At 42.0% G+C, this 26,023-nt stretch overlaps 4 protein-coding genes across 5 annotated transcripts in view; 1 reads left to right on the top strand and 3 right to left on the bottom strand.

Moving 5' to 3' along the window:
* Positions 1–26,023, top strand: part of LOC132464590 (Fanconi anemia group A protein) — an 84,510-nt gene that overhangs the window by 7,845 nt on the left and 50,642 nt on the right. Inside the window, exons 22-25 of one of the 2 annotated variants that reach the window (XM_060061055.1) lie at positions 231–364; positions 512–576; positions 1,066–1,165; positions 1,384–1,481. In XM_060061055.1, coding sequence (XP_059917038.1) covers positions 231–364; positions 512–576; positions 1,066–1,165; positions 1,384–1,481 — 397 coding nt within the window. Of the gene's footprint in view, positions 1–230; positions 365–511; positions 577–1,065; positions 1,166–1,293; positions 1,482–26,023 lie in introns of both variants that reach the window. The other variant, XM_060061054.1, reaches the window with a different exon arrangement.
* On the bottom strand, positions 2,587–4,309 carry LOC132464604 (olfactory receptor 52E4-like). Its single transcript, XM_060061076.1, has one exon. It carries the CDS (start codon positions 4,167–4,169, stop codon positions 3,249–3,251), a length of 921 nt encoding a protein of 306 aa, XP_059917059.1. The 5' UTR covers positions 4,170–4,309; the 3' UTR covers positions 2,587–3,248.
* Positions 9,411–10,724, bottom strand: LOC132464605 (olfactory receptor 52E4-like). The gene has a single exon (XM_060061077.1). It carries the CDS (start codon positions 10,440–10,442, stop codon positions 9,522–9,524), a length of 921 nt encoding a protein of 306 aa, XP_059917060.1. The 5' UTR covers positions 10,443–10,724; the 3' UTR covers positions 9,411–9,521.
* LOC132464606 (olfactory receptor 52E4-like) lies at positions 13,698–15,195 on the bottom strand. The gene has a single exon (XM_060061078.1). The coding sequence runs from the start codon at positions 14,980–14,982 to the stop codon at positions 14,062–14,064; it is 921 nt and encodes a 306-aa protein (XP_059917061.1). The 5' UTR covers positions 14,983–15,195; the 3' UTR covers positions 13,698–14,061.

Below are 26,023 nucleotides of genomic sequence, written 5' to 3'. Positions count from 1 at the left end.
ATGTCGCATTAATTAGCTATACACTTTTTTTAAACCAACCTTCTAATTGTAAACGTTATCACTGTTCTGCACTTTGTTTTTAGAAAGTTGGTCTTGAAATGTGACTAGTACTACAATTTTGATTGTATGCTTCAACTCTTCTCATTCTTACTTTGGATAAAATCATCTGCTTAAAATGTACCAAATGTAAATTTCCAGTCTACTTCCTCTGGTGGTCACACCCCCTACAGAGTTCTCTGCACAGCTGGCCAGGATCTCTCACACCCTGGGCGTTATCTTCCCAGACCGGGCCAGCGGCACGGACGAACAGCGGGTCATCAAGCTTCACGTAGATGAGCCTCTGACGTGCAAGCTGCATGTCAAAGTATGCATACGGCTTGAATCACGGTTCCTTCAGTTCTCTGTTGGTGCAAGCCAGTGCAGGCTTGATGACAAATGACGAGTGATGTCATTTTGTCTGGTTGTGTGTATAGGTTCTCATCTCACATGTTGTCTCCATTGTGTTCCCCAGGTGGTCGACAGTATCCTGAGAACCTTCTGCCAGTGTCTTTTAGATGCATCTAGTCCACCCAATAGGTAGGAGCCTCCACCCCAGGGGCCTTAGGCTACACATGCACCAATGATAGTATTATTATCCACTTCATGCATTTTAGTGATCAATAAATCGGACACTCCTTGTAATATTAGATGGAGAGGGCGGTTGCATATTCTACTGAGGTCCTTTTTAAATAATCCTTATCTATAATCTCTGTAACATCCTTTTAGCATTATTACAACCATCGTTGAATTGTATTTTACATTTTAAACAAATATATTTCACAAATTAACATTTACTTTTTTATTGTTAATGTACAAAGAGAACACGTAGTTTATAAAGGAATTACAAATCTAGTTGACAATGCAAGTTGCCATACAACTTCTATCCAAAAAATGATATCTGGGGGACTACATTGTCTATTTTGTGGTGGACACATATGTTGAACTCGTTATTATGTTGTTTTTTTTACATGAAGAGTTCAACCTACTTGTATCATAGTTCAACATGTCTCCTGTGCATTTCTCTAGACAAAGTCAGTGGGCAGCCCAGTATGTCGATGTCCTGCTTGGTCACACAGAGCTAGTCTCTGTCCTGATGCACAGACTCTGGGACCTGTTTCATAACCAGGTAACATGAAGCACTAGCTTTTCATTCATACACATCTGATTTTCGATGCTCAACATTTCCCTGGTCTAGTGAATTGTTTCCCATATAATATATATCTTCTTCTTTTCTTTACCCCTATCTGTCCTAAGGGGTCATCGCTGACCACTTCCCATTTACTGGGTCTTGCTGCTATTGTAGTCCACCTCCATGCTTCTCGCACCCATAGTCCTCTGTTGCAGATGATGCCCATTGTGGTGTTCCGGCCAGACCCGCTCACAGAGGCCCTGAGCAACGCCTTGCTCTGCAACACACAGGACAACATGCTCTTCTGTGTCAGGTGAGAGACTCGATAAGGGTGTGTGTGCGTCGCCAAAGAGTCTGACGTATCTGAATTAGTTTCAAAGACAAAAATACAAGTTAACTTAATCAATATAGTATTATTAAAGAACGTATTATCTTTGTTAAAACTAGGTTAAGATATATATATTTTTTTTTGTTAAATTCCCTTTACATCTCAACAATTTTCAAAATCTAGTTTACTCTGGCTGTTTTCTCCAAATAAACTAATCTAGCTCAGTGTTATCTAGCTCAAAGGAACTTTGGCTTTGACTCCCTGAAGTACATGAACTGCGACATGCTGCCTGCAGCCGGTTTCCCGCGAGGCACCACCGCCGCGAAAGACACCACCGCCCGGCAGCGGGCAGCCGGCAGCAGGCAGCGGGCGGTTCAGTCTACTTCAGATTTATGTGGAAGTGGAAGAACCAGAGACGTGGGAGAACCCTAACAAGGCGTTTGTGATTCATAATATGGTCTGGAGGCGCACACAGCTTTTGGCCGTGATAATATGTATTATATGATATAGATATCTATGTATTATATGATATTATTTAGATATAGAGCTCCAGGAATCCCGTGTGTTCTAGAATATTTACAGAACACGGCTAAAGGCTGTGTGCGCCTCGCCATTGCAATACATCCACTGTAAGCAGAGTGCATGGTACCTTGCCTGCAAGCTGCTCAGGGCCACACCCCCACCCTCCTCCTTGACCCGCCTCTCTCCTCCTCATTTGCATCAAAGCTACAGACACCGAAACGGCGCCTTTGGGGAAAGCTCAATGTGCGACTGGCTCGTAGTGGCTGTAATTCTGCACCACCAAAAAATGTTTACATAAGAGTCTTTAAAATGTAATTATTACCTGTACATTTTTCTGGGGATTCTGTCTTGGAAGAAAGGGAAATACACAGGGAGGAACTATTCACTGTTGTGGTCTCATGTCTACCCAATAGTTAAATAGATGTAAAACTTAATATAGAAAAAAAATAGTTTTCTAAATGTCGGCAGAAAATCTAACCTCAGGCGACAAACGAAATATAACGGATTAAAAAAAAGAATCTAATTAATTACAGGCTCTGTGATTAATTAATCTCAATTAATGCTTGCATTTTTCCGAGAAAGTATTTCAAAATAATTTAATTCAAGTAAATTATGGCAGATGAGTGATTCTAATGAATAATAGACATAATGGTCTTTAAAGTTCAATGTCTCTTTTATTTAAAACATGTCTTTCATTAACATACGGTGCATTTTAAGATCAAATTAATAACATTTCCATCTCACTCAAGATTCAATTCCTTACTAAAGAGATTACAGATAACGGTGTTGCTATTTACAGTTGTTTAAACTTAAATTTTCATTTCACGGGGCCGAGCAGAGTCTTCTTGTTTCAACGCAAATGACCCACCGGGTCAAAGGGCACTATAGAAGCGCGATTAATCTGCGTTAATTTTTTTATTAATTTGACAGCCCTAATTTAATTGTATGTTACCATAACTGTTATGACATACTAGATAAGTCACATAATGAATGAAAATGCAAGGTGCTGCAGGTACGATTTGTGAGGGTAAAGAGAGGGCAAAAAAAAGCGAGAGCGCAAGACTTCTCCTGCCATTTGAGTGGCTTAAAATTGGCAACGTTTTACAGAAAAAGGTGCACTGTCAAACACAAGATATTCTCAAAAACCAGCATTTTATCTTTTTGGTTTCAGATTGAAGTGAAGTAATAATATTCCTCTGTCTAGAGTAGCTCATTGTCTGACAAACACTGTTATTTCAGCTTGAAAAGTGCTACAATATGTTGAGATATCTCTTTCATTTTAAATCCATACATGAGAGGATTGAACAGAGGAGGAATCACAACATACAGAAGAGATACTATAAGACGAACAATATGCGGTATGCCAGAAGAAATTCGATTTTGAATGACTTCAAACATAATGATAATGGTGAAGTTCAGAAATATAACCAGATGGGGGAGACATGTGTTAAGAGCTCCTCTCCTGAAATCCCTGGAGCTCCTCAGACAAATGAACAATATACTTGTGTAAGAAAACACAATAAATATTAGATGTGGAAGTATAGAAAGTACCATTGCAAAGAGCCCATATGCATTGCTTACAGTTGAGTCCCCACACCCTGCCTTGACAAGCGAATAGTTATCACAAGTTATTCTCATCAACACAAACTTGCATAGTCCTATATTAGTTGACAAAATAACAGCAATTCCAATTTTACAACAAGGTAAACAAAAGGCCAAAAACAAAATTAATTTGACAGTTTGTGTCCTGACAAGGGAGTGGTATTGGAGAGGTCTGCATATGGATACATACCTATCAAAAGCCATCGCTGACAACAGTGTGAATTCACAACCACCATACACGTATACCAAAAAACTCTGTAGCCGGCAGGCAGGACGGGATATAGTTTGGGTTGCTGACAGCAGATCTATAAGAAGTTTTGGATAGACGCTTATGCTTCCAAACAGGGCGTTCATCAGCAAAGCAGCAACAAAAGTATACATGGGTTTATGAAGGCTTTCGTGTACATAGATGACATATAAAACGACGGTATTACTGCAGATGATTAAAATGAAGAGCAGGAGAGTCATTGAGAAATATAAATATCTATATTTTGCAAGCTGTACATGCCCTCCAAGTATAAGATATGTAATGTTGTAATTAACATCCATCTGGAATCAATGTTCGAGTACAATTAAGGTATGGTCCTTCTGTTCTTTTCTTTGCCTCAGTGCACAAAGGATATCTAAAAAAGACGTATAGAACTGTTCTAGAAATATGGGTCGAGGTTGCTTCTGTTATCGAGCCCTTGAGAGCTTTTACAGCAGTCTATGTTTGAAGGTTTGCTCATTTTATTGTTTTTCTAATTCTCAGGGGATCTCATTACAATCCCTCCTTCATGTCCAGTTTTAACTAAAGAGGATGGACCTAGAACTTAATCTTGCAGGATAATATATTATTGCATCATGTATACTCATGTATGTTTGTTTTTGTTTATTGTTTAAGTTCAGTTTATTTTAAAAGTAGTATTTTATACGCTCAATGATATGCCTTCGTTATATGATCAGCTCATATTTTATTTCTTTGTACAAATTTATGTAGCGCTTTTCCAAATGCCAGACGCTTCACAATAGCAGCTAAATCGTACTAATCAAAGTAACAAAACAAAAACAAACAAACAAATCAGAAAGTTTAAAAGTTAAAAGCAAGGGTTAAAAGTGTGTTTTGAGGGCTGTTTTAAATGCTGACAGTGTTGACATTGTGGATGTCGTTGTGGGGAGGGCATCCCAGAGGGGGGGGGGGGGGGGGGGGCTGCAGCAAAGGCTCTGTCTCCCCAGGACTGGAGATTGTTCCAGATGGGGTGGAGAAGGTTGACATCAGCGGACTTGAGACAACGGCTAGGGGTATGGCGTGGAGAAGGTTAGGGAGGTAGGGAGGGGCCAGGTCGTTGAGGGCTTTATGGTGAGTAGTTGTATTTTGAAATCAATCCGGTATTTGACGGGAAGCCAGTGGAGGTCGTGGAGGACAGGGGTGTGGTCTGAGCAGCGGGTTGAAGTGAGCGTACAGGCTGCAGAGTTTTTAACATATTGCAGTTTATTAAGTAAGTGTTTTGATGATCCGTATAGGATGGAGTTACAGTAATCAAGGTGGGATGAAATGAATGCGTAGACCAGAGTTTCGGCGGCTGAGAGTGATAGGGAAGGACGGAGACCAGTGATGAGGTGGAAGAAGGCTGTTTTTGTAATCTGGTTCATACGGGGGAGGAATGAGAGGGTGGGGTCAAGGATGATATCTAGGTTGTGGAGGTGGGGGACAATTATACCATCAATATCTTGGGAGAGGTCCTGGGTGGAGCGGGGGAGAGATTTATTGCAGTTTAGTTGGAGGAAGTTTTGTTGCAGTCAAGTTTTGACATCGGTGAGGCAGGTGGTGGGGGTGCAATGGGTTGCTGCAAAGATGGTCTTGGTGGTGAGGTAGATCTGAGTGTCATCGGCGTAGCAGTGAAAACGGAGGCCATGTTGACGGAGGATTTGACCAAGTGGGAGTATGTAGATAATGAAAAGTCGGGGATGGAGTACTGAAGGCTTGGGGTTACCATGAGGGCCTGGGGAGGTAGGGTATTTGCAGTTGAATTGAATTGACGTATGTCAGAGAGATAGGAAATGAACCAGGTGAGAGCAGTGCCAGTGGTGCCAAGTGAGGACTGGAGGAGGGAGATGAGGATGGAGTGGTTGATGATATCGAAGGCGGCCGAGAGGTCAAGGAGGATGAGGATGGAGAGGGAACCAGAGTCCGCAGAGAGACGAATGTCATTTGTGACCTTTTTAAAAGAGCTGTTTCCGTGGTGTGGCTGGAGCAGAAGCCGGATTGAAAAGGTCTGTAGAGGTTATTGTCGTCGAGGTGTGATTTTTAACTGGGAGGCAACGGATCTTTCTAAAATTGTTTGAGAGGAAGGGGAGATTGGAGATGGGTTGGAAATTGCTCAGTGTTTCAGGGTCAAGTGCAGGTTTTTTTAGTTGGGGGTGACAGCAGCGAGTTTGAGGGCGGGGGGGGACAGTAACCAAAAGGAGTTTATAGCTGAAGTGATCAGGGGAAAGAGTAAGGGGAGACAGGCCATGGCTATGGTTGAGGGCATGGGATCCAGGATGCAGGTAGAGATTTACATGCCAGTGAGTATGGCAGGTAGGTCTGCTGGGGTGATTTCAGTGAATGAGGAGACTGGGTGAATGGCAGGAGGGGGCGGTGGAGGTCGGAGAAGAGACAGTGGAGGTGGAGGAGGTCAGTTGGCCGTGTATAATGTCAATTTTTCTTTGGATGTGTGAGAGGAATGAGATGCCTTTACTGACATTGAAGGAGTTGGAGATGGTGGCCATAGGTTTAAGAAGTTTATTTATGGTGGAAAACAGAGTCTTGGGGTTGTTGATCCTGATTGTATGACGGAGGAGTAGTAGGAGGAGCAAGCACTGTTGAGGGCGTCTTTGTAGAGCTGTTGGTGTTGTTTGTAGGCATCTTTGTGGATAGTGAGACCAGTTCTATTGGTTAGCTGAACAAGTTGGCGGCCATTGGATTTGAGGTGATGGAAATGATCAGTGTACCAGGGGGTGGAGTGAGTGAAAGAGACAATCTTAGTTTTGATTTGAGTGAGCTGATTGAGCCAGGAGGAGAGTTTCATTAAATATTGCGACCAGGTCAAAAGGGGAGGCGTTCTGGAAGACGGCGGAGTCAGGGATGGTGTCGGCCAAGAGGGAGGAATGAACGGACGGATTGATGGATTTGAGATTCCAGAAAGTTATAGAGCGCTTTTGTTTGACTTGTGGTGTGGGGATGAGAATGTCCATGGTGATAGCCAGGTGGTCAGAGATAGTGACATCGAAGCTGGACAGATTGGTGATTGTGATGCCGGTGATGCAGACAAGGTCCAGTGTGTGTCCTTTTTTATGGATTGGAAAATCCACATGTTGGGTGAAGTTGAAGATGTTTATGATGTCCAGAAGTTCTTCAGAGGTTTTGGAGTCGAGTCGACATGTATGTTTAAGTCCAGTGTGGATAGAGTGATGGGACAGAGTTTAGGCAGGTCAGATAAGAAAGCTGAGTTAGGTTTGGGGGGGGGGCGATAAAAGACTGCAGCAACCAGGGGTTTGGGTCCAGACAGTTTAAAAACAATGTGTTCAAATTAGGGGGGGGCCGGGATGGAGATTGTACTTGTAGTGATGCTTTGTCTGAAAAATATGTCTATTCCACCACCAGGGCCACGGAGGCGTGGCTTATCAATGTATGGATATCCCGGGGGTGTGGTCTGATTTAGTGAAAAATATTCCTGTGGTTTTTGCCATGTCTCAGTTATGCAGAGAGTCCAGGCTATTGTCAGCAATGAATTCACTGAGTATGAGGCCCTTGCTGGTTAGGGATTGTGTGCTGTTTAGGGAGTCTCTGTGGCTGATGATGGTTTGTATTGGGAGTATTTCTTGTGCCAGTGTCAGTGACAGATGTGTCCGGCAGGGGGAACTGACAGGGGGAACAGTGCTCTGAGTGGGCAGAGGTGAAGATGGATGTTCCAGGGAGAATGGGGTAAACAGTCATGATGCACGTGTTGTTGATCAGATTGAACAGTGTGCTGTAGGTTAGCCGCTAGCATTTGGTTACCCCGTCAGTTTTGGTGAATACCGTCTGGCCTGAAGAAATCAGAACGGTCCCAAAACAGATTGAAATTGTCAATGAAACCAAATTTGAGAGCTGTGCAGGTGGACTGAATCCAGGTGTCGAGGCTTAGGAGTCTGCTAAAACGCCCCACACCACATCCTAGAGAGGGGATGGGACCAGAAATGTAGATGCTCTTCTCACAGGAGCTTATGAAATCGAATCTTTTGATGAGCTCTGTCTGCTGATGAGCTGTGTCGCAGTTCCGACATGGACAATCACACGTCTAACTGAGGACTGGAGTTAGCGCAGTAGCCCCAGAGGTTTACTGGTGATCCAGTTAAATCCAAAAACCTCATGATTTCAAAGATTTAATTGACTTTGAATTGTCCCAATTTTTGGGGAACATGTTGGGCACATGTGACAACAAGGCCCATAATTAATAGGCCCGCCTCTCAGAATTACTCCTAGGAATTGCACTAAAGTTAACCTATCACTAAAGGTACTCACAGCTCAAAGTAGGACTTGGGAGTGAGTGACCATCGCTCCGTTACCTGATGTTAGCGAAGAGTAGGATCCGGCTTTTAGGAGTGGAAGACGTTATAATTTTACAACCACATCAGCTGTAAATTAAAAGTTTCAAGACATTATTTAAGTATTCCTAACAAGAAAATATAAGTATATAGCTTTCAAATTCATTAGCCATTGCTTCTCTGAAAAGGTTAAGGCCTATATAAAGAGCTTCACAAGGTGGGGAACCATAAAAAATAATGTCACTCCATAGACCCTGAATGTGACGCTCCGCAGTAGTAACAGGAAGAACTTTCTTACAATATCCAGGCATGTGTTACTATCATGGCATGTTAGGATGTATGGTCCCGGCTTTGGTCTCAGAATTGGAGGGGTCGGTGCAAGCAAATTAAGTGTGTGACATGCATAATTCTGCAGGAACCTTAGCTCAGATAGATAATGAGATGAATTGAGCCCCATTATTTACCAATCCCCACAGCAAACAGGCGTGCCCCTAAATTCATGTTTTACAAATGTTACTTTAAATAAAATATTATTCACAGAACACCAATATTCCATATTTGTGAGAAACAATTACAATTTGACTGTAGGCAGGGTCAAAATAGCTAAACTTGTAAAAATGTCGGTTAACCCTTGGCAATGCTAATTTATATGTATTGAACATTGGAAAAGAAAAGTTTTAACTGAAAAATAATGAGGAATACAAAAAATAAAAAAGCTCTGCCGATAGAAACACACTCTCTATTCTTGCTCGAGCGACCTTCTACAGGCAGACCAGCAGACAGACGAACAGTCAGAGGAAACGAGACTGGGCGTGGAAGATTTCTGAGAAGGTTGTAGATTGGCTTTTGCAGATCAGATGCTGTGGGACATTTGTATATTTGGCAGACCTGTCCAATCGCTTTGTAGGAGGACGGAGATGACTGATCATTTTTAGCAACTTTTAGTCTATAAATGATACATAACAGAGTTTACAACATCAGTATTGACTAAACAAATCTAACTTAAGTATTTTAATACAATTGTATTTTCATACACTTGAAACAGTATGCAGTTATTATGTTGAGTGTCAAAAGCTTAATCAAAGAAAAATCGAATGCACACAAAGCCCATTGTTTTATCAAACATATACTATGTATATTTGAATGTATGTAAACATATCTGGCCTGTAATAAGGATATTAGATAAGTCTCATAATAAATGACAATTCTTCAAGGAGCTGTAGGTAACATTTGAGAGTTAAGAGAGAGCAAAGAAAAGAGCAAAAGAGAGCAAAACAAAACCACCAAAAAAACTCCCCTCCCGTCCCGTTCTAAAAGTCCTCTTTCTTGTAGCCTGTTGTCTGTCTAATACAGTTATTTCAGCTTGAATAGTGCTACAAGACATTGAGATATCGCTTGCATTTTAAGTCCATAAATTAGAGGATTGAAGATAGGAGGAATCACAACATACAGGAGAGACACTATAAGACGAACAATATGCGGTATGCCAGAAGGAATACGATTTTGAATGACTTCAAACGAAGCAATTATGGTGAAGTTCAGAAATATAGCTAGGTGGGGGAGACACGTGTTAAGAGCTCCTCTCCTGAAATCCCTGGAGCTCCTCAGACAAATAGACAATATTCTTGTGTAAGAAAAGGCAATAAATATTACATGTGGAAGTATAGAAAGCACCATTACAGAAAGCCCATATGTATTGCTTACAGTTGAGTCCCCACACCCCGCTTTGACAAGGGAATAGATATCACAAGTAATTCTCATCAATACAAACTTGCATAGACCTACATTAGCTGACAAAATAGTAGCAATTCCAATTTTACAACAAGGTATACAAAAGGCCAAAAACAAAATTAATTTGACAGTTTGTGTCCTGACAAGGGAGTGGTATTGGAGAGGTCTGCATATGGATACATACCTATCAAAAGCCATCGCTGACAACAGTGTGAATTCACAACCACCATACACGTATACCAAAAAACTCTGTAGCCGGCAGGCAGGACGGGATATAGTTTGGGTTGCTGACAGCAGATCTATAAGAAGTTTTGGATAGACGCTTATACTTCCAAACAGGGCGTTCATCAGCAAAGCAGCAACAAAAGCATACATGGGTTTATGAAGGCTTTCGTGTGCATAGATGACATATAAAACAACGGTATTACTGCAGATAATTAAAATGAAGAGCAGGAGTGACATTGAGAAATATAAATATCTATATTTTGCAAGCTGTACATGCCCTCCAAGTATAAGATATGTATTGTTGTAAGTAACATCCATCTGGAATCAATGTTCAAGTGCAATTAAGGTATGGTCCTTCTGTTCTTTTCTTTGCCTCAGTGCACAAAGGATATCTAAAAAAGACATATGGAACTGTTCTAGAAATATGGGTACAGGTTGCTTCTGTTATCAAGCCCTTGAGAGCTTTTACAGCAGTCTGTCTGACGGTTTGCTAATTTTATTGTTTTTCTAATTCTCAGGGGATCTCATTATAATCCCTCCTTCATGTCCAGTTTTAACTAAAGAGGATGGACCTAGATCTTAATCTTGCAGGATAATATATTATTGCATCATGTATACTTGTGTATGTATATTTTTGTTTATTGTTTAATTTCAGTTCATTTAAAAAGTAGTATTTTACACGCTCAATGATATGCCTTCTTTATACGATGAGCTCATATTTTATTTCTTTGTACAGCATACACAAAACACATGTTGTTTGTAAAAAATATCAAATCCATGTAATAATAATAATAATACATCAAATGTATATAGCGCTTTTCCAAATGCTCAAAAACGCTTCGCAATAGCAGCTAAATCATTCTAATCAAAATAACAAACAAAACAAAAACAAGCAAATCAGTAAGTTTAAAAGTTAAAAGCAAGGTGTGTTTTGAGGGCTGTTTTAAATGTTTACAGTGTTGACATTGTGGATGTCGTTGGGGAGGGCATCCCAGAGGGGGGGGGGGGGGGGGGGCTGCAGCAAGATTGGTCCCGATGGGTTGGCGACGGTTGACATCAGCGGACTTGAGACAACGGGCAGGGGTATGGCGTGGAGAAGGTTAGAGAGGTAGGGAGGGGCCAGGTTGTTGAGGGCTTTAACCTGTTAAACTCCAGCCTATTTTTTAGGTTTCTGCTTGAAAATGACATGCCCAAAATGAAAAGAGAATATCTCTGCATCTACAAGGTCTATTTGAATAATTGTGGTGTCATTATAAAGGGAACACTTGTGAAATGTGTTCAGATGTGTAAGTATCTGTATTTATGTCACTGGCTCAGAGTAAATTAAGTTGGCACACAAGCATGAATGACAGATTTCAATTCCGCCCAAAAAAATCACACTTCTATGAATATCTCTTTGAAATGATGCTGATGAAGCTAAAATTCTAAATCAAATCATAGCACAAGGCGTGAACATTATCTCTGCAAAGTTTGATCATCATAAAGTTAAGCAGAGCAAAATTACAGAGGTATTAGTAATGACTATTTAGGCAGACTCTCTAAATTGGTCATTTTGGCACCATCTTTGCCATTTGAAGTTTTTGATGTACTGAACTATATATTTCACTTTTATGTCATTATCTGTGATCATCACATGCATTTAACAGTTTTTGATTTTTCTTTTGATTTTTAATTTTTCTCAGTACTCGTCAGAATGCGTGTGTAAAGAGCTACAGTATTTTAACAGGGTGTCCGCGCGGTAGTAAAAGGTAGTAAAAAATTAAATGTAAAATTAAGGCCCTTGAAAGGTAGTAAAAGGTAACAAACGCAATTTGACTTGGTAGTACATTTTTCACCACCACCTCAATATAAAATGAGTTTCCATTTTTTTGTTTCCATGTTTTAACTTCATCTAGCCTAAAAAATACAGTTTACGGTGCTAACAGGACCTGAACTAAGTAGCCGTTAGAGTTGGCGTCGCTGGTTGCTATAGCGACGCCTGTGTTACACCGAATTCTGCGACCCAACGAAAAGTGTGACCCCAGGGGGCGCTGTTGCATATTTTCTGCAATATGCACCAGTTTGAAGCGTAGACAGGCATGACAAAAACATACTTGAAACATAAGATCCCCCCAACCAATTACCTTTTTATTAAAGGTGCTTAATAAATACATTTGCTTGATTTGATTAGCATTTCACCGACCCATACAATGGATAGGGCATTTAGTAGGGTCCTTCACCGTTGCTTCTTTCCCCATAAAAAGCTACAGTCATGGTTAAATTCCGCTGATTTACCTTTGAGAATTTCCTATTGTAGGCTTCTGTGTAAAATGCTGTTTAGAATTAATGTTAGTATCAAGAAAAGAAAGACCCACCGGAGATCTTATGTTTTAATTATGTTTTTGTTATAATCCACGTGTATGTTGCAGAAAATGTACAACAGCGCCCCCTGGGGTCACACTTTTCGGTGGGACGTAGAATTCGGTTTAACACCAGCAACATTTTCCGCCTTTTCCCCTCAGAGGTCTGTACGGCTGAGTTTCTAGCTCTATGAGAGAATGGGTAAATGCAAGTTTTTGCAAACATGGGTTGACGACCCGACATTTAAAGACTGGTTGAAACCTGTGATGGGAAATGACCGAGAAGCTTTTTGCTCATTGTGCAAAAAAACGATCAATGTGACATGGAACGGCATTAAAGCGATTAAATCACACAACAAGCATTCACCAGCAGCGGCTTCATGCGAAGGGGGAGCAGCTATCTATTAGAGGTCTGCGCGGGACACAATATTCACTCCCGCTCTCGCCTTGTACAGTGCCGCTCCCACTCGCTCCTGCAAAGAGCTGTAATTTTTAGTGCCGCTCCCGCCCGCATCTATGATATTATATCCCGCTCCCGCCCGCAAATGCCCGCAAGGATGGATGTTTACTTTCTGTCTCAGGAAAGGCCTGTCCATTGGCTTGGAAAAAACGAGCGAGCACATAATTCATTAGGCTACCAGTATTGGTAACATATTTCTTGGTAAGCCTGCATGTTTTCAACCACACAAAACATTAAATAGGCCTCGGTAACTGAAACACGAAACAGTCACATATTAAAAAAATAAAAACTGCAGGTCGGTACCAGCACGTCTAAATGAAAAATGATAGGTAAAAGAATCAGCTGCTGCTTCGACCATGAAGGAAAAGTTGTTGGAAAAGTAGGTTTTTCTTATTGATGAGGGCTTCATGATAATTTGTATCTTTTACTTTACCCTCATATTTGATTTGCGGGAGTGCAGTGGATCATCCCGCACCCACAAATGCACCTCTATCATCACGCCCGCTCCCGCAATGAGCTTTAATTTTTTGTCCCGCGCTGCACTATTTTGCGTCGCGTCCTGCAGGAGTGAAGACCTCTACTCTCTTTGTTGTTGTTTTGCGGTGCTAGCAGCAGCAGCAGCATTACTAGGGCTACAGGGATCGCGGCAGTGTCACATTTATACCACATAGTAAGTAGTAAGTGGTGCTTTGCATACCCCCCGCCCCGCTGCTTGATGTCGTGTTGGTAGTAAGAAATATTGTGGAGGTAGTAAAAAAGGTAGTAAAAGGCATATACCCTGTTTAAGTATTTTACAGTTGTATTTTCATGCACTTGAAACATCATGAAGTTATTATGTTAAGTGGCAGTTCAATAGCATAATCCAAAAAAAATCGAATGGACACAAAGCCCATTGTTTTATTAAACATATACTATGTATATTTGAATTTATATTAATATATCTGACCTGTAATAAGGATATTAGTTAAGTCTCATAATAAATGACAATTCTTCAAGGTGCTGTAGGTAAGATTTGAGAGTTGTTAAGAGAGAGCAAAGAAAAGAGCAAAAGAGAGCAAAACAAAACCACCCAAAAAACTCCCCTCCCGTCCCGTTCTAAAAGTCCTCTTTCTTGTAGCCTGTTGTCTGTCAAATACAGTTATTTCAGCTTGAATAGTGCTACAAGACGTTGAGATATCGCTTGCATTTTAAATCCATAAATTAGAGGATTGAAGAGAGGAGGAATCACAACATACAGGAGAGATACTATAAGACGAACAATATGCGGTATGCCAGAAGGAATACGATTTTGAATGATTTCAAACAGAGCAATTATGGTGAAGTTCAGAAATATAGCTAGGTGGGGGAGACACGTGTTAAGAGCTCCTGTCCTGAAATCCCTGGAGCTCCTCAAACAAATAGACAATATTCTTGTGTAAGAAAACAAAATAAATATTAGATGTGGAAGTATAGAAAGTACCATTACACATAGCCCATATGCATTGCTTACAGTTGAGTCCCCACACCCCGCTTTGACAAGGGAATAGATATCACAAGTAATTCTCATCAATACAAACTTGCATAGACCTATATTAGTTGACAATATAACAGCTATTCCAATTTTACAACAAGGTAAACAAAAGGCTAAAACCAAAATGAATTTAACAGTTTGGTTCCTGACAAGGGAGTGGTATTGGAGAGGTCTGCAAATGGATACATACCTATCAAAAGCCATCGCTGACAACAATGTGAATTCGGAAGCAGCATACACGTATATTAAAAAGCTCTGTAACCGGCAGGCAGGACGGGATATAGTTTGCTTTGCTGACAGAAGATCAACAAGAAGTTTCGGATAGATGGTTATGCTTCCAAAAAGGGCGTTCATTAGCAAAGCAGCAACAAAAATATACATGGGTTTGTGAAGGCTTTCATGTACATAGATGACATATAAAACAACGGTATTACTGCAGATAATTAGAATGAAGAGCAGGAGAGTCATTGAGAAATATATATATCTATATTTTGAAAGCTGTACATGCCCACCAAGTATAAGATATGTATTGTTGTAATTAACATCCATCTGGAATCAATGTTTGAGTGCAATTAAGGTATTGTCCTTCTGCTCTATTATTTGCCTCAGTGCACATAGGATATCTAAAGAAGAGATATGGAACTGTTCTAGAAATATATAGGTACAGGTTGCTTCTGTTATCAAGCCCTTGAGAGCTTTTACAGCAGTCTATGTTTGACGGTTTGCTCATTTTATTGGATCTTATTATAGTCCCTCCTTCATGTCCAGTTTTACCCAAGAGATCCAACCTAGATCTTTCACGATAATATATTATTGCATCATGTATACTAATTTATGCATGTTTTTGTTTGTTGTTAAATTTCAGTTTATTTTAAAAGTAGTATTTTTTTATTCGCTCAATGATATGCCTTTGTTATATGATTAGCTCATTTGTATTCTGTTTAGAGCTTACACAAAACACATAATGGTTGTAAAAAATATCAAATCCATATAATAATTATAATATAATAATTAGGGCTGTCAAGCGATTAAAATATCTAATCACGATTAATCGTATTAAGGCCATAGTTAACTCACGATTAATCCTAAAAAAAATCCCTTGAATTCTTTGTCCCATTAATTTTTCTCATTTTAATGCTCTTATCAACATGGAGAAGTGCATCGGCTTGCCTTGTGCAAATGTTTTTTTATTGATAACAACATTGGCATATACTGATCAAAACTGGACGGTACAAAAAAAAAGCCTATAATGCAAGAACATACAAAGATATGCCTTGAACATAGCAGTCAGGCTACTGCTTCTTTGTTTTGAGCCCATTATTTATTTTTTTTATAATAATGTGCGTTAATCGCGCGTTTAAAAAATTAACGCCGTTAAAATTGGTTTGCGTTAACGCCGTTAATAACGCGTTTAACTGACAGCTCTAATAATAATATTAATGATACATCACATTTATATAGCGCTTTTCAAAATGCTCAAAGATGCTTCACAGTAGCAGCTAAATCATACTAATCAAAATTAAAAACAAAACACAAACACAAAACAGAAAGTCTAAAAGTTATTAGCAAGGGTGAAAATATGTGTTTTGAGGGCTGTTTTGAATGATGAAAGAGTGTTGGCATTGCGGATGTGAGGAGAAGTATTTTGAAATCAATCTGGTATTTGACGGGAAGCCAGTGGAGGTCGTGGAGTACAGGGGTGTGGTCTGAGTGGCGGGTCGAAGTGAGCGTACGGGCTGCAGAATTTTTACCATATTGCAGTTTATTAAGGATGTGTTTTGATGATCCGTATAGGATGGAGATACAGTAATCAAGGCGGGATGAAATGAATGCACTCTCAGCTGCCGACCAGAGATTCGGTGGCTGAGAGTGATAGGGAAGGACGGAGACGAGTGATGAGGTGGAAGAAGGCTGTTTTTGTAATCTGGTTTATAGGGGTGAGGAATGAGAGGGTGGGGTCAAGGATAATACCTAGGTTGCGGACGAGAGTGAAAGGGGGGACAATTATGCCATCAATATTGAGGGAGAGGTCCTGGGTGGAGCGGGGGAGAGATTTATTGCAGTTTCATTGGAGGAAGTTGTGTTGCAGCCACTTTTTGAAATCAGTGAGGCAGGTGGTGGGGGTGCAATGGGTTGCTGCAAAGATGGTCTTGGTGGTGAGGTAGATCTGAGTGGCAGTGAAAACGGAGGCCTTGTTGGCTGAGGATTTGACCAAGTGGGAGAATGTAGATAATAGGGCTGCTCGATTATGGGAAAAATCATAATCACGATTATTTTGGTCAATATTGATATCACGATTATTCAAACGATTATCTTTGAGTCTGAAAACGTGTTTATTCACCATGTCTCTCCCAAAAAAAACGTTGTAACTGAGAACTTTGAAATTACGCCTTAAAAAAATGCACAAAATGGTCAAAAAGAAAATGTTCCAATCTAAAATGATATACAGATGTGTCCAGCTGTTCTGACCTTTCTATAAATCATTAAAAAAATAAAAAAATAATAATAATTAACAAAAAATCGGATAACTCGATTATGTTAATTTTCTGATAGTTTGACGCTAAAATCGTAATCGCGATCAAAATTCGATTAATCGCCCAGCCCTAGTAGATAATGAAAAGTAGGGGACCGAGTACAGAAGCCTTGGGGATACCATGAGTGACTGGGGATGTGGGGTATTTGCAGTTGAATTGAATTGGCGTATGTCAATGAGTTAGGAAATGAACCAGTTTAGAGAGGTGCCAGTGGTGCCAAGTGAGGACTGGGGGAGGGAGATGAGGATGGAGTGGTTGTTGGTATCGAAGGCGGCCTAGAGATCAAGGAGGATGAGGATGGAGAGGGAACCAGAGTCAGCAGGGAGAAGAATGTAATTTGTGACCTTTTCAAAATAGCTGTTTCCGTGGTGTGTCTGGAGCGGAAGCCGGATTGAAAAGGTCCGTAGAGGTTATTGTCGTCGAGGTGTGATTTTAACTGGGAGGCAACGGTTCTTTCTAAAATTGTTCGAGAGGAAGGGGAGATTGGAGATGGGTCGGAAATTGCTCAGTGTTTCAGGGTCAAGTCCAGGAATATTTAGTTGGGGGTGACAGCAGCGAGTTTGAGGGCGGGGGGGACTAGAACCGAGAGGAGTTTATAGCTGAGGTGATCAGGGGAAAGAGTAAGGGGAGACAGGCCATGGCTAGGGTTGAGGGCATGGTACCCAGGATGCAGGTAGAGAACTGAGGCCGTCAGTTGAACGTGTATAATTTTTCTTTGGACGTGTGAGAGGAATGAGATGCATTTACTGACATTGAAGGAGTTGGAGATGGTGTCCATAGGTTTAAGAAGTTTATTTATGGTGAAAAACAGAGTCTTGGGGTTGTTGCTGCCTGATTGTATGACGGAGGAGTAGTAGGAGGAGCATGCACTGTTGAGGGCGTTTTTGTAATAATAATAATCATACATTTAATTTAGAGGCGCCTTTCAAGACACCCAAGGTCACCTTACAGAGCATATAGTCATCATAAATCGTCTAAAAAAACAAGACATTGTGGAAAAAATAAATAAATAAACATAATAAATAAAAAATAAATAAAACAAAAACAAGACAAAACAAAACAAACAAACAATCAAAACAGTGATCAGTTAGACGTTGTGTGCGAGTTTGAACAGGTGAGTTTTGAGTTGTGACTTGAAGGTTGTAATGGTGTCTGACTGTTTTATGTGTGGGGGGAGGGAGTTCCAGAGCCTGGGTGCTGAACAGCTGAATGACCGGGCACCCATTGTAGTGAGTCGTGATGTGGGGATACATAGTAGTCCAGCAGAGGTTGAGCGGAGGGAGCGGGAGGGAGTGTATTCTTGGAGGAGGTCGCAGAGGTAACTGGGGGCTAGGTTGTGGAGAGCTTTGTAGGTGAGGAGTAGGTATTTTGTATTGGATGCGGTAGTGTACTGGGAGCCAGTGAAGTTGGATGAGGACAGGGGTGATGTGGTCAGATGATTTGGTGCGGGTGATGATCCGGGCGGCTGAGTTCTGAATGATCTGCAGTCTGTTGATGAGTTTGGTGGGGAGTCCGGTGAGGAGGGCGTTGCAGTAGTCTATGCGTGATGTGACAAATGAGTGAACTAGGATTTCAGTGCTGGATTGGGTCAGTGATGGGCGGAGTCTGGCGATGTTGCGGAGGTGGAAGAATGCAGTCCGGGTGATGTTGTGAATATGGGGTGCGAATGAGAGCGTGTTGTCCAGGATGACGCCGAGGCTCTTGACTTTGGAGGAGAAGGGTACTGGGAATCCATCGATGATTATGAGTGGAGCTGGGGTGTGTTGTGATTTAGTGAGGGTGGATTTGGATCCGATGAGCAGGGCCTCGGTCTTGTTTCCATTGAGTTTCAGGAAGTTCCTGCTCAACCAGCTCCGGATCTCTTCCAGGCACGTGATGAGGGAGGTGGGGGGGATGGCAGCGGTGGGTTTGGTGGAGATGTAGACCTGTGTGTCGTCAGCGTAGCAGTGAAAATGGACCCCATGGTGATGGAGGAGTGTGCCCAGCGGGAGGAGTTAAGTGGTGAACAGGAGTGGACCCAAGACTGACCCCTGGGGGACACCCAGTGAGACACCTGAACACCCAGACTTGTGGTTGCTTAGTTGAACAAATTGTTGACGGCCGGTGAGGTAGGATGTAAACCAGGAGAGTGCAGCACCAGTGATCCCAATGCCAGCCAGGCGGTCCAGGAGCAGAGGGTGGGAGATGGTGTCGAATGCTGCGCTGAGATCGAGGAGGATGAGAATGGTGAGTAATCCAGAGTCGGCTGCAAGGAGGAGGTCGTTGGTGATTTTGACTAGGGCTGTTTCAGTGCTGTGTTTTGGACGGAAGCCAGATTGGAACGGTTCGTGGAGATTGTTTGTGTCGAGGTGGGACTGTAGTTGTGCGGCAACCACCCTTTCAAGTGTTTTGGAGATGAAAGGGAGATTGGAGATGGGCCGGTAATGGTTAAGGTCAGTTGGGTCAGCACCAGGTTTTTTCAGGATGGGAGTGATGGCAGCCAGCTTGAGAGTGGGGGGGTACAGTACCAGTAGTGAGGGAGGAGTTAATTATGTTGGTGGATCGAGCTGACAGGTGGTGGTTTTGGCTTTGCGGATGAGTTCTGAAACGGTCTGTTCTGTTACTGGGGTGAAGTCAGAGAGGGAGCTGATGAGAGGTTGGCCGGAGGTGATCATCCAGGGTGGGTCATCAGAGGGGGTGCGAGATGAGGCCAGTTGTTGGTGAATGGTGTTGATTTTAGAGCTGAAGAAGTCCAGGAACGCAGTGCATTGGGTGGTGGAAATGTCTGGAGGGAGGAATTTAGGAGGCTGAAGTAAGTGGCTGACTGTTGAGAAGAGGACTCTGCTGTTGCCTGTACCAGTGTTGATGAGGTTGGAGAAGTATGAGGTTTTGGCAGTGGTGAGGGCATTCTTGTAGTGATGGAGGTGGTCCGAATACATTTGGCGGTGTACAGTGAGTTGAGTCTTCTTGTAGAGTCGCTCCAGTCGACGACCAGTGGCTTTGAGCTGGCGCAGATGAGGAGTGAACCAGGGAGCAGTGTGGGTGAATGAGACTGAGCGGGTTTTCAGGGGGGCCTGGTGAGGGAGGAGGAGAGGCAGTTATTGTAGTGAGTCACCAGGTCAGTCAGGGAGGAAGCTGGGGGAGGGTTGGGGTAGGAGCTGATCATGGTGGAGAGGTCTGTGGTGATGATAAGTTTGATGTTTCTGAAGGAGATGGTCCGTTGTTCCTTGGTTTTGTGTAGTTGGGTATGAATGTCAAAAAGTACAGCTTTGTGGTCGGAGATGGGGAAATCAATGACAGAGCAATTCCAGCGTTATGGACGTGACATTTTAACTCAAAATGACAACTGTAATGACCTAGTAGATTTTTTCTCTTTCAATATTTAAAGAGGTGATGCATATTTTCAGGGCTTCCTATCTTGGAGAATTGATAGAAAAAAACAGTTTTCCCATATAAGGTTTAAGGTTTAAGAAAATGCCATAAAAGACATGCGTTATGGATGTGACGGAAAATTACAGCGCTTTTTGGGTGATTATACATTTTCATTAATTTCTGTGAACATTTAAGACTAATATCAAAATGAAGATATCCATATGATAAAGGGGTCCACATTGAACATAAAAACTGCTGTGTTTTAAATATTTTATATTTCATGTGGAGTATAAGAAGGAAAAAACAGCGTTATGGATGTGACGTAATTCCGTTATGGATGTGACGCGTCTGAAATACACATGGCATCTGTGTGGGAAATCAACAATTTAACCATCATAGCCCTCCATACCAAAAATTCCTCAGAATATCAGTTAAAATCTTTAAGTTCCTAAATAAGATTTGCAAGATGGCTGCAAAACAGCATGGATTTCAGCGTAAACGTCTGTCTGTTACATAATCCCAGTTCATTTTAGATTCTGTGTTACAATTATAATAAACATTGACAATGACATGAGGTAAGATCAATAAATAAATAATTTATTCACACGTTTGTTTGTCAAAAGTATTGTAGACAATGAAGAAATGTAGGATCTTTCTTCCCCCTTACTCCGCCTGCACAGCCTCATTGAAGTGGTGCCTGCCTCTGTTGTCCACCAAAGGATTGAGGCGCCTAATAATTTGGTTCCTCACCACCCATGACTTGTCCTCCTTTGTTGGCATGATGTAGACAAAGCCCAGCTCATCATTTTTTCTCAAAAACTGAACTTCCACTCCGTGTTGGTCGTAGTCTGTGACAAGGCCTACATATTCCCTCCTGGACTTCTTGCCCTCGTAGGTCACAAGGACACAATCACCCGTTTTGATGTTAAGCGATTGCTCAGATGGATTGGCTTCAGGCTCATCATCACTTGATTCCTCCACATCATCATCAGGGCTCTGGACCAGTGTATGTTTGGCTGATTCTGTCGCTGAGGAGTATGGCTTGTATTTAACTTGGCCCCATGACACTGGAACAACAGAATGCACGTTCAGTGTACCTGGAAGAGGTGCTACCAGCTCCTAGTACTTGTCGATCTTATGTGACACACAGAACTCTATAATATCATCCTTACAGATGAGAAAGACCTCCATCTTAGGGCAGACCCTTCTAGCAGTCTGAGCAAATGTACCTGCATTTATCAGCACAACCTGTCTGCTAAGCACTGCAGTGCCAACAGCCCTCTTCACTGTTCCCCCCACTCCATCCACTGCACCTTTGCCATGGCTGGTGGCAAAATAATGCCATTCAGTGCTCACATTTGGAAATATTTCCTTCAAATTAGAGGACAGGAAAAACCAAACAAATCTGTTCTTAAACTGTGATGCTGCCCCATCACTGAAAATGTGCAGCTCCCTCATTGCTGGGTGTCTCTCTTGAAGGTCCTTCACAATGCCTGTGAGGAAGGTTGTGACTGCCTTTTTGTCATGATGGAGCTCATCACTGACCACAACGTAGGATTGAGCCTCCCCTTTAACCCAGGCTACAGCCGTGAAGACTGTAATCTGGCTTTGATTCCAGTGTGCAGACTGGATTTCATCTTGGTAGCTCACTGAGTAATTCTCTGCAAAGTCTACCTGGAGTACTACACATCCTTCATCACCCTCCCTCATCTTCCCCTGAAAAAATCTGCTCTGTTGTTGTTTAATTAAAGAATGGCGGGTGAACTTGGGGGCAGCTTCAAGCAGCTTTTGTAAAACATCCCTGAAAAGTCCAACCTTTTGCGTCTTAACCTGCACCCCCTCAACAGACTCCCAGGTATACCAGCTGGTGTTGATGTCTTTTTCCTCATCAGGGATGCTGGAGATCAGCTGTTGAAATTTACATCCATCCCCACATTCATCACATTCATTCAGCATGCACTCAGCTCTCTCACTACTACACACAACTGCATCAATGTAGTTACCCACACTTCTGAATGCCTGCCTTGGTACATGCTTATAGGCACAGTTGATCCAAAGTGTAACATTTTCATGATATATACAGAGGCAAACATTTCGAGGAGTGTCTGCTCTTGGGAGTATGAATGGTGGGCGCAACTCTGCAAATTTGGACTTCCCCACTATATCCTCCGGGTGCTCTTCCTTGAATAAACGATAGGCCTCCATTATGGACATGGCCATGTGACGTTTTTGAATTTTAGTTTTCTGCCCCCCCTCTCTGATGATGACGGCATCCCTTTTTCCTGGTGCCTGCCTGGATATGTCATCTCTGCTGTAGAATGACACAACAGCTGAGGTCATCTCAGGTGATAGGGCTGATTTTCTCCTCTTCTTTTCTTGACCCGGAAAGTTCAACTTCACTGACAGTCTCTGGATGACAGCAGACTTCTTCCTTGGACTTGATGGTAGTGCTTTGATGACTTTCTTTACAGCTTTTCCCAAAGACTGCCTGGATTTAAAGGCAGGTGACCGCTGTGTTGGACTGGGCAGAGAATGTTTGAGATGTAGACGCCTGCGTCGTTGTCGCTCCCTTGCTTGCTCCCGTTCCCTCCGTGCCTCTACTTTTGTTTGTCACTTTCTTCTTTAATCTCTCAAGCTTCTTCCTCTCTCGTTCATGCTGTTTAAAGCTCTCATAATTTCTCTTCCTCTCACGATAGGCCTTCTGCCTCTCAGCAGCTGTCTTAGCCATTTCCTACAATTTAAATGAAAATATAGTCATTATAACTACATTTAGGGTAATGAACAAGTATTTCAATTTACCGCCATTTCTATTGTTTAACGCTTCTGTCCTGAGTGTCCATTCCTAATCTGATTAGCTGGGTACCTTACAAACTCTCACTGATCATTTCCTATATTCCATGAATTAATTTTTAGAGGCTACCTGTTAGACCACTGAAATCTATTTTGTTATCTTACAAGGACCAACTAGGCTGTTTTTGTTGACACAGTATAGAATACATTTGCTACTTTCTTCATATTAACAACAAATAACTAAAATACCCTTCATGTCAAATAGGGGAAAATAATACTTAATGTAGGCTATGACAGAATACGGCTACTATTTGGTGACAGATGATGGATACAGACACATATATAGATGAAATATCATAGGCTTTAGCTATCTGATAAAGATGAGATGAACCAAAATATTGTAGGCTCCAACTGACAGCTGGCTATTCATTTAGCTTGTAGGCCGCTAGGCTAACTACCAAGCTGCTATTCATTCATACATTCATTGACTTTAATCACTTCCATGTCTGTATTCAATCACTTCAATACTACTACTACTACTACTACTACTATTTACACCTCTTTACTTTAGTTTCTTCTTAATTACTTACAATATCGTATAGGTTCACTTTACTCACCTTAACAGTACAACGTAGAGGAATCTGCAGAATAGCTGTCAAAGTTTGGGACGTCTTCGTAGCTCTTGAGACGAGACGATTGTTCTCCTCCTCGCGCATACAAAACAATGTAACATGGACAACACTTACCTTACAAACTTCTTGATAAACAATCGATGTATCCTACACAGGTGAAAACAGTAGTTCCACATGACGATGGGTAACCCATATATTTGATGACGGACAGCTCCGTGTTATTGGCTTCAGCCGTATTAAGCCTGCACATCGTGACTTATTCTTGAACGTGATTTATTTATTCTCTGGGATAACGTGATCGCAAGAACGAAGATGTCGCTACATAGAAGTACGCTAAATCTAAACATAATCGTGTATAGACGTATAGGCTACAACCATGGATCGGGGTTAATTCAATCCAACACGTTGACCGATTAAACAATGTCACTGGCATGGCTATTGTGTATAGTAACGTCCGTAACAGTAACGTCAGTAAAGTGGTAAAAATAATATTTAGAAAGGGAGTAGAATGGCCAATTATTTTTAACATATAACCTAAATTAAATTTAGCTTTGCACAGAGAGTTTGTTTACTGTTGCATTTCAAACGGATGTTTGATAAGAACTTTTTCTAAAAAATGTCACGGACGTGACATTGGCTGTCCTGTAAATCTGTGCCACTTTAACAAGGTTCCACAGTGAAATGGAAACGTGAAATCAAACAACTAATTTACACTTAGCTTAAGTAAACCCCTACTGCCCTTAAGGGAGGCTGAGCATTGTTGTGGGCGAACATTTTGATCCTATATGGTTGTTAAAAAAATCGTTCAATTAGATGTATTGAAATCACAATATTCTTAATTGCCATAAGCTGAGGTAGAGAACGAGAAGGGTGCAATTTCTTTGAAAAATTGGTTGAACTCTTTTAGTTCTGTAAAATACAGGCCTTGATGATATATTTTAAAGTGATTTTGTTCTGTTACATGTTACTTTATTTTAACATGGTGAGGTTGACATTTACATGGAATTGACCGACATCAAGGTTAGTGGGAGTGATGTCAGTGCAGCAGATTAAATCCAGAATGTGACCTTTGTTATGGGTTGGGAGGTTGACATGTTGTGTGATGCCAAGACAGTCCAGAAGTGATGTGAAGTCATTAGCAAAAGTACAGGATGGGTTGTCAATGTGGATGTTGAAATCACCAAGGAGGATAACAGTGGGGGACATTGCACATACAGATGTAAGTAGTGATGAGAATTCATTGAGGAAAACGGCGGAGGGTTTTGGTGGTCTGTAAATGGTGACAATGATAGTGGGTTTGGGGCCTGAGAGTTTTACAGCTAGACATTCAAAGGAGGAGTGAAGGGGGACTGTGACAGTGGTGACTTTGATGTTATCACGATGGAGGAGAGCGAGGCCACCCCCCCTCCCATTAACCCGGGGTTTACTAATAAAAGAAAAACCTGGTGGGACAGCCTCATTTAGATGGGAGAAGTAATTTGGTTGTTGCCAGGTCTCAGTGAGGCAGAGAATGTCTAGGCTCTGGTCAACAATAAAGTCATTTATCAAAAGGGCCTTATTACTGAGAGATCTGGTGTTCAGCAGACAGAGTTTCAGACAGGTGAGTGGAGTGTAGCAGGTTGCTTTGAGCAGAGGGGACAGTACACTGTGATTGACGGGACTGACCGTACGGGCTGTGCGAGGAGGGGGGCGGGGCCCAGTGGACCAGAAGGAGCGGATGTTTTTGTTGCTGGCGTGAGTGTACTGAAAATTCCGTCCAGAGCCTCGGTGGATGTATTTTGGTCGTTTGAGAATGTCGTGGTGGGATGCAAGCTGAGGTGGGGGGGTCCTTGAGAAGATCCGTAGACGTAACATCTCCGTTACCGAGTAACGGAGCGGCAGAGATGCGCTCGTTACGTGAGAGTCAAACATAGAGCAATCCAGAGGAACAGGTTAAAAATCCACAGGTTGTGAAGTCGGAAGAAGCCAGCGGTAGATCCAGGCGATTATGGTGAAGCCACAGAGCCAGCACAGCGGAGGCAGAGGAGTGGAGCAAGCCGGTTGTAGCTACGCTGGAGACGGGGAAGCCAGTTGGACGGCGCCGGGGGTTAGCAGCAGTCTAGCCGGCCAGCAGGTGTCATCCACCAACAGCTGCACGACTCCACGCACAAAACACAAAACAAAACACGCAGACGTTTAACGTTCAGAACCAAATAAATAAATCAGGAAAACTGACGCAGTTACTTAACTTAACTTTGTAGTCCGATCCGAGGTCCAGAAGGGTTTCAGACAGAAGGTGTTGAA

Source organism: Gadus macrocephalus, chromosome 9 (genome assembly GCF_031168955.1).
Source record: "Gadus macrocephalus chromosome 9, ASM3116895v1".
Lineage (NCBI taxonomy): Eukaryota > Metazoa > Chordata > Actinopteri > Gadiformes > Gadidae > Gadus > Gadus macrocephalus.
The sequence above is the reverse complement of the archived record's forward strand: the minus strand, read 5'-3'. Positions and strand labels throughout refer to the sequence as shown.

What these genes read in the sequence shown, in the direction of transcription:
- LOC132464604 (XM_060061076.1), bottom strand. Translation starts at nt 4,169, where the DNA reads ATGGATGTTAATTACAACATTACATATCTTATACTTGGAGGGCATGTA.
- LOC132464605 (XM_060061077.1), bottom strand. Translation starts at nt 10,442, where the DNA reads ATGGATGTTACTTACAACAATACATATCTTATACTTGGAGGGCATGTA.
- LOC132464606 (XM_060061078.1), bottom strand. Translation starts at nt 14,982, where the DNA reads ATGGATGTTAATTACAACAATACATATCTTATACTTGGTGGGCATGTA.